This window comes from Chinchilla lanigera, unplaced genomic scaffold, assembly GCF_000276665.1.
Source record: "Chinchilla lanigera isolate Chin_1 unplaced genomic scaffold, ChiLan1.0 scaffold00008, whole genome shotgun sequence".
NCBI lineage: Eukaryota > Metazoa > Chordata > Mammalia > Rodentia > Chinchillidae > Chinchilla > Chinchilla lanigera.
The window spans coordinates 2,821,098-2,829,135 of NW_004955409.1; the positions used below are offsets into that span (position 1 = coordinate 2,821,098).

The following is an 8,038-nucleotide window of genomic DNA, read 5'->3' on the forward strand; positions in this document are numbered from 1 at the left end:
TCAGCCTCCCAAGTGTTGGGATTACAGGTGTATGCCACCACGTCCAGGTTGAGCCAGTTATTTTTTTAAAAGCAAGTTATAAAGGAGGTCAAATATACCTGAAAACTGATGCTAATTTCTATCCCGGCACTTGCTACATGGTGGGCCTTCAACACAGAGTGGTGTGTTAAAAGCAGCAGCACGGAGATTATATTTGGGATTCAGTCAGTCACCCAACATGTTATCCATGGAGCTGGGTCAGGGGTTGGCGTACTGATGGGCAGTGTTGGCAGCAGACCTCAAACTGTCCCCGCCCTGCAGCTTCACAGTAAGGAGCATGTCATAGAAGAAACAAGTCCTTTCTCGGTTCACCCCTTTATTCATTTATACACCAAGTGTATTGTGAACATTTTTGTTTTTTAGATATATCGGCTTAATGGCAGAGATGATACAAATCACACACAGATAAGAATCTTTTAACTGATCACTTTAGTTTACCAATGATTTGTTGTTATTTTTCTATTATGGTTATTATTATTGCTTTGTTTCTTTTTGAGACGGGGTCTCGCTGTATAGTTCAGGCTGGCCTTGAACTTGAGTTTATCCTCCTGCCTCAGCCTCCTAAATGCTGGGATTACAGGTGTGCTAGGATTACAGGAGTGCACCACCATGCCCAGCTCTCATTTTTATTTTAATGACAGGTTTCAATGACTGCTTTCCACCCATAAGTTTGTGTATAACCATTGCTGGTGAAAATATCGCTTTCACAGCTTAGTCCTCCCACAAACACGCACATGTCAAGCTTGCTGCTGTGACCATGGGAATATCCTCTGTTGCCGAGGGGCTGGAGGTCGTGACAATGCGTTCATCTAGCGAGTATTTTCAACTCCGATTCTGTGCCAGCGCCGTGACAGCAGTCAAGCTTTCCCACTCTCCCTCTTAAATACCCGATCCACCGAAGACACGCTGCTCTCCATCAGACCAGCTGGCCAGACAGACGCCGTCTTCCGAGCCGGACTCGGGGCTGAGCGGCAGAAGCTGGAGAAGCACAGCCCGAACCCCACTTCCTGCTACACGACAGGACGAGGCAGGGGGAGACAGCGAGGCCTCATGTGTGGGTGTCAAGGGTGCAGCTGTGGAGCTCAGCGACCGGTAGGTGACCCCGACTCTGTCCTTCCGGCTGTGAGAAGTGGGAGACTTACTCCATCTGGGCTTCAGCCTGCTCATTTCTTTCTCTTTTCTTTTCGAGATAGGGTCTCACTATGCAGCCCAGGCTGCCCTTGAACTCACTGCAATCCTCCTGCCTCAGCCTCCCTGGTGCTGAGATGACAGGCATGTGCCACCACACTTGGCTCGCATTTCTTACAGTGGGACAAATCTTAGTATATCCCACACAGTGTCACAGTGACAGTGTGGTGAGGTGTCACATGTCAAGAACAGGGGCCAGGGGTGGCATTTACTAACTCCTCAGCAAAGCACTGATTCAAAGGAAGAGTAACAGGAGGACCTGCCAAGACGACGGCAGCAGTCCCTGGACTCGCTCAGGCCAAGGGGTCGCTCAGCTGAATGACCTAACCTGCATGGGAGGGACAGGGCCTGGGAACCCCTCACATCCTTGTTAACAAAAAACCTGCTGCAATATTTGGTTGTTTAAAATACCTTTGAGACATATTAATCCATTTCACGTATTAAAATAAAACATGCTTTAACATATTTAAACACACCAAGCTTCTGTGGGATTTGGGGGTCGGATTATCCAGCATTGGTAACAGACTGCTACTATGGAAAAAAACGTTTCAGAAAGCGTGGCCAAGCACACAAGCAGCCCTAAATGTTTATTTAGCCACACGTATCTTGCTTCTTCCTCGGGAAGGAGCAGCACAGGGTTCGGAGGGGTCCCTGCCTGTGACAACCGCCCCCGTGGACCAGCGGTGCCCGCAGCTGGACCGGCGCTGGGGACCCCGCGACCCCGCAGGGCTCTACTCACGATGGCCACGGGGTCGTTGCTGCGGGTGGCGGCCAGGCTGAACTTCTTCACGTGCGTGTTGGTCTCCAGCGCCTTCGCGAAGTCCTTCAGCGTCGGGATGGGAATGTTCTGCAGCACAGAGGACTCCGGGTTATCCACAGTGACTTTCTGCGGCACTCGCACCCAAGCCAAGGACCTGGACCGAGCGTGTGCGTGTGCCTGCCTCGTGCGTGCTGAGCACACGCGCTTCCACTGAGCCGCGCCCCGAGCCCCGCGACAACTTTGGAAGCTCAGCTGTGTCTCCGTGGCTAAGGACACACAACTCCTGGGGAGATTCAGGACTCAGCCCTGCAGCCGCGCTATCCTGGGCAACAGCGCCGCTTGGTGTCCAACAGGGGAACTGAACACAGAGGCGCACCCTGGTTTCCCTACCCCAGAAACGCACGCGCACCCACGCACGCGCACCCACGCACGCACACAGGCACACAAATGTGTGCACGCTGCTTCAGTCTCTTTTCTCCTCCATTCTCTAGACTCTAGCCAGGCTGGCCTACCTGCCATTCCTTTACTTCCCGAGCGTGTGCGTGGTCCGTCTCCTCCACACCCTTAGACAGGCTTCTCCTCCTGCCTGGAAATTCCTCCAGCCCTTTCCCCAGCTCAGCCCTCCCCATCGCTCACGGCCCAGCAGAAGTCTCACTCCGCTGCCTGTGGGCTGCCGCAGGCAGCACTCAGATTTCCTCCCTACAGCTCCACGGCGTTCAGCCCCGCTGCCTCCGGGTGCGATGGTCTGCTCGGCGCTTTTCTCCTAATGTAAGTGCTTAAAGGCTGAGCGGACCTTCCTTGGTTCTGTGTTTAGGGAACACAGCTCAGTGCGGGCCGCGGGAGGGAGGCGACGTGGGCACGGCCGGGGGCACAGGAGTGCTGGCCACACCACGGACTTGCCGTGTGACCCGGCCACTTAACGTCTTTCCGCCTTTCCTGAGGATCAGTGGGGTAATGGATTCGAAGTGTGTGGCGAGGGCTACGGCACGTCCCGCTACTCAGTGAAAGTCTCACAGGATGCTAGGAATTTGCCCCAGAGAATGAACAGAACAAACCTGGGAGATGTTTGTGTCCACGCATGCACACGCGCATGCACACACACACACTCGTCCCCTTCCTCTGAGAGCGGTGTGACCGTGCTCGCTCGCCGAAACGAGTGACAACCTCAGATTGGGAGACCAGGACGCAAGGGGCACAGGCGCCCTGCGTGGCCTCCCTGCCACGCCCGGCTCACCTCCTGCGGGAAGGACGCTGGGCAGCCCACGGAGAGGATGCTGTGGGCACGCCCAGGGCCAGGGCTGACAGCCACCCAGCGCCGTCGTGGTGGGGGCCCTCCGGCCCGGCCTGGCCTGCGAGGACCTTAACCCTGACAGCCTCTCTCCTGTGGCCCCGAACGACTCTGAAGCCACTCACTTTCCAACGCTGCGTGAAATAACGCTGCCTCTGAGTGTCAGAGTCATTTCTTTTCAGAATGTTCTGGAAACTGCCCTTTTAAAAGTCTAACCAGGACATGGCGCCTCGAGATCCGTGACTACAAAGGGCTTCAAGAGGTGCCACAGCAGGTGGCGCAGGGGGCCCAGCGGGCGCCGCGGGGTACCTTGATGTTGTTGAGGTTCACTTCCTCCAGGCCGGGGTCGTTGGCCTTCATCTGCTGCAGACTGACCTCCACGTTGGTGGGGTTGGGAGGGTCCTCAAACACCGGCTTGACCTTCTCCCCTTTCACCACGTCTGCAACACAAATTTACCTTTCACAGTGAGATGCAAGGGCTCACGATGGAGAGCGCACGTACCCCCAAGCGAGAATCATTTCCAGGGCTCCGATCCCAGTAATGCTCTAGGCACACTGAGCTTATCCTCCGTCAAGCAGGCACAGCCGTGGGAGAGTACTGAGTTACAGTTTGTGATCTTTCGAGATAGGGTCTCACTATGTAGTTCAGGTTGGCCTCTAACTCACTAGGGAGCCCTTGCTGGCCTTAAACTAGCAGTGATCCTCCTGCTTCAGCCTCCTGAGTGCCGGGATCACAGCTGCACACCATCATACCTAGCTCCAATTTCCCAAGTGTTAACGCACCTCCAGCTTCTTGAGCAAACCCTGGCCTCCTCTGATTTCATTCTGAGGAAGTGATGGAAAAGAAGGGATGTTGTCTCAAAACCAATCTGACAGAAAATGTGTGGAGTATAAAACACACAGTGGGTGATAACCTGATACACACTGCAACTCAATAACACAATTAAAAATAGACAATGCATTGGAGAAGACTTGGCTGCTTCCCTAAATCTATAAGGAATTAAGCTCCAAAATGGAAAATGAGACACTATTTCATTAGCAAGAAAATGTGAAAGAGATGACACAGCTAGCAACAATGTCGGGAGAGGGATCTTCATGTATCATTGGTGGGGCGGTAAACTGATGAAAGCTTTTGGGGAGAGTAATTCTTTTTTTTGAGACAGGGTCTCCCTGGGAAGTCCAGGCTGGCCTTGAACTCACTGTAACCTTCCTGCCTCAGCCTCCTGAGTGCTGGGATTACACTGGCTACCACACACAGCAGTAATTTGGTATTATCGATAAACACTTTAAATGTGCTATCTGACCCACCAAGTCTACATCTAGAAGTGTATCCTACAGAAGAAACAGGCTGACTACATAAAAAGATGCCCTCAGGATATTTCCTGTTGTGTTACTCCTGACAGCAAAACACGACACACAAACCTTCAGCAATGGGAAAACGGCTACATTCTCACAATCATGGAACAAGACACTACCCAGTCATTAGGAGAATGAAGGAAACAGATACTGAAAGAGGTCACAGCTTGGAAAGAGGCCAGCGATATAATCACAAATACACTGCTGAGACAAGAAGGCACCTCCGAGTCTCTCTGAGAGAATAAAATAGAATTAGCCTGTGAGGGCTGATCATGCTGTATTTAAACTTAAAGTTTATGGTAGTAAAAGACACATTGCGGTGGATCCCCTCCAAGCCCTCCCCCTTGCTGCGCAGACACTCATCCCATGGTCCCTGCCATTTCTCAAGCAGCTCTGGAGTTTTTCCTGGTGTCTTTACCAGGCGGATCAAATGTCCAGTGAATGCAGCTGCATGTGCTGTTCAAGAGAAAGGCAGCTCGTAGACACGGGCGGCGTGCCCTCACCCACCTTACTCACTGGATCTGGCACCAGGAGACTCTGGCTCTCCCCTAAAGTCACAGGCCAGGGATACAGCTCAGTGGCATAAGTGCCTGCCTGGCAAGCGCAAGGTCCTGAGTTCGATTCCCAGTACAAAAAAAAAAAAAAAACAAAAAAACATTAAAAAAACCCCAAAGTCACAATGATCGTGAAGGGGAAACGTTTTGAATTCACTCAGGATGCCGAGGCAGCCAGGACAGCACCACTAAAGACACTCAGGAGAGAGGACTCCAGAGCTGCTGCAGGAAGCGGAGAGGACCATGGGAGGGGTGTGCTCGAAGCGAGGGGGCGGGGAGGAGGGGACTCACGGCAATGTGTTTTTCACTGTAATAAATTCTGAAAACGTAAACATTCGTCCTCCTCTTCGATCACACCTCATGAGAGGACCTACGATGATCTCCTGTGAGTTTCCCCAGCCCTGGGTCAGCACGTGCTAAGACTCCTGAGGAAAGGTCCACGCCTACCTGGACAGGTGAGTTCCTCTCGGCAGGACTCGCCTCTGTACCTAAGCCGGGAACACTCCTGACACACAGCAGGGCCTCAGCAGATGACAGGAGTGAACGAGAGTCTACCTAAGTGGAACGTCTCCAAGACACTGAAATGCCAGACAGCGGATCACACTCCGCGCCGGGAGGTCGGGCTCGGGTCCTTCACGCCCCCTGGGTTAGGGGAGGACAAGCACGCCAGTGAGACAAGGAGACCCTTGTCCATCCAGGGAAGGGGCTTCGGCAGCTGCCACCCCTAAGCTCCATCTTGGGAACTGCCCACTTTGTTTGCATTTGGTGCTGACCAGGCACCCTTTTAATCAGCAATTTGTGCTTCTGGCTGAAGAGACCAGCCAAGAACATGTGTTCTGGGCAAAACACACCGGCGCTTGCACAGTGCCAGAGGGACCAGCTTCTCCCCACCATGCCTTCGGCTCGGAGCGGGAAGAACCTGCGAGAGGGTGGAGCCCAGGCCCGCAGCAACTTACTCCGCACAGGCCCCTTGCCGCCTTTGCCGTTGGTTGTTTCTTCATCAAACTTGGGATTGTTGAGCAAATTGTGCACTCCAAGGACGGCTGAGGACAAAGCATTGGGAAGGAGCATTAGGCGTACGTTCAGGCTGCTCCCTCGCCCCCGAAGGACAGCTGTCTGTGTGGGGTCCAGGCCTGGGGCCCTTCTCACACAGTGGGGCTTGTTGATGACTCCTTCCCGGACTGCCAGCGCACCGCACGGCTTTGTGTGGGAGCGCAGGGAATCCCTTAGGGCCCAGGAAACAGTGGTCTAGTTCTGTCCCCCACGGCCTAAAACTTCCCAGACCCAAGGCTGGGGATCTAGCTCAGCGGCACAAGTGCCTGCCTGGCAAGTGCAAGGTCCTGTGTTCGATTCCCAGCACCAAAAACAAAACAAAACAAAACAAAACAAAAAAAACTTCCCAGACCCTACATAGGGAGACTGCAGTTTTCTTTTCTGTAAAACAAGTCAAAGTGGTTTTTTACCTCAAACTTTTTTATTTTTATCAGTCCATGCCTGCAGTACGTAAGGATCACACGCCTCTGGGGAGCTGGTCCATGCACATGATACACTAACTCTGTTCCCACGCCTGGCCCTTCTCCCCCACCCCCCGCCTTCTGTCCCCTGGCCCCCTTCCCACCTGCAAAAGCTCTACCTCCCTACTTCCTACCGTCCACTTTTTTTTTTGTACCGGGAATTGAACTCATGACCTCAGGCTTGCCAGGCAAGCGCTTATGCGGCTGAGCTATATCCCCGACCCTTGTCCATCTTTTATTTTGCGCTTTTATTTATTTACAGTTTGGGTTGCTCATCTAAGAGAAACCATGTGATGTCTAAGCTCGTGCGTCTCTGATTTGTTTCCGTAGCATTATGGTCTCAGGGTGCATCCCTCTTCCTATAAGTGAGTCAAAAGTTTTTCTTTTTTTTTTTTGTCTTTCTAAGACAGGGTTGTGCTATACAGTTCAGGCTGGCCTTGAGCTCACTTTGTAGCTCAGGCTGGCCTCGAACTTGCAACGATCCTCCTGCCTCAGCCTCCCGAGTGCTGGGATTACAGGGGTGTGCCCGGCATAGTCAAAAGGCTTTAAGACTGAACATATAGATGATTGCACATAATCTTTTCAGAGGCAAAATCAGAACAACCGTGGTCCTTTTTCACGTAAACCTCCCGTCTGTCTCTCAGTACTAAAAGGCTTTGTCCTGTCCCGACCCTCAGCGTTCCAGAGGGCGAACAGAGCAGGGATGGCTGACCCATGGGGATGCTAGTGTCTTGTGATACCTGGAGCTCGCACCAGGGGGCAGCACAGTGCAATGCAGGCAGTGTGTTGGGGCGGGGGCAGGTGGCCCTTAACTGGGGATGTCTCCAATGTGAACCAGAGAAGCCCTGAGACCATCGGCTCCACCCAGGCTGTGAGCTCCAGGCCAACCGGAAGGGGAGTGGCCAATTGGGACCAGCCAGGCCAGAGAGGCAGCCAGAGTCCGAACCCTGATGAGCCATCATGTCACCTAGGAAGTCACCACGCACCTGTGGGACCTCGGTCCTCCTTTATAAAAGGGGGATGCTAATCCCGCTTTACCTATTCAGAGAGTGAACGAGCTCCTCCTGCGTGTCAGCCGCTCCTGAATGAGCTTTACACCTTGCTAAGTGACTAAGAATTTGTCACTATGTCTCTGGCACTGTGTATTGAGAAAGTCTCCCCCTGCTCCTCTCTCTGGTACTAGGGCTTGAACCCAGGGGCACTGAGCAATGTGTTCAGCCCATCTTATTTTTAATTTTTTTTTTTTTTTTTTTTTTGCCGGTACCGGGAACAGAACTCACGACCTTGCACTTGCCAGGCAGGCGCCTTTTTATTCCAGTTTTGCTAAGTTGTCCAGGCT

At 52.9% G+C, this 8,038-nt stretch overlaps 1 protein-coding gene across 2 annotated transcripts in view; it reads right to left on the bottom strand.

Moving 5' to 3' along the window:
• Tmod2 (tropomodulin 2 (neuronal)) overlaps nt 1-8,038 on the bottom strand; it is a 41,545-nt gene that overhangs the window by 19,925 nt on the left and 13,582 nt on the right. For both annotated transcript variants that reach the window (XM_005376636.1, XM_005376637.2), the window contains exons 5-7: nt 6,142-6,228; nt 3,585-3,715; nt 1,967-2,074 (exon numbers count right to left, since the gene is read on the bottom strand). In XM_005376636.1, the coding sequence (XP_005376693.1) occupies nt 1,967-2,074; nt 3,585-3,715; nt 6,142-6,228 (326 nt within the window). The remainder of the gene's footprint in view (nt 1-1,966; nt 2,075-3,584; nt 3,716-6,141; nt 6,229-8,038) is intronic.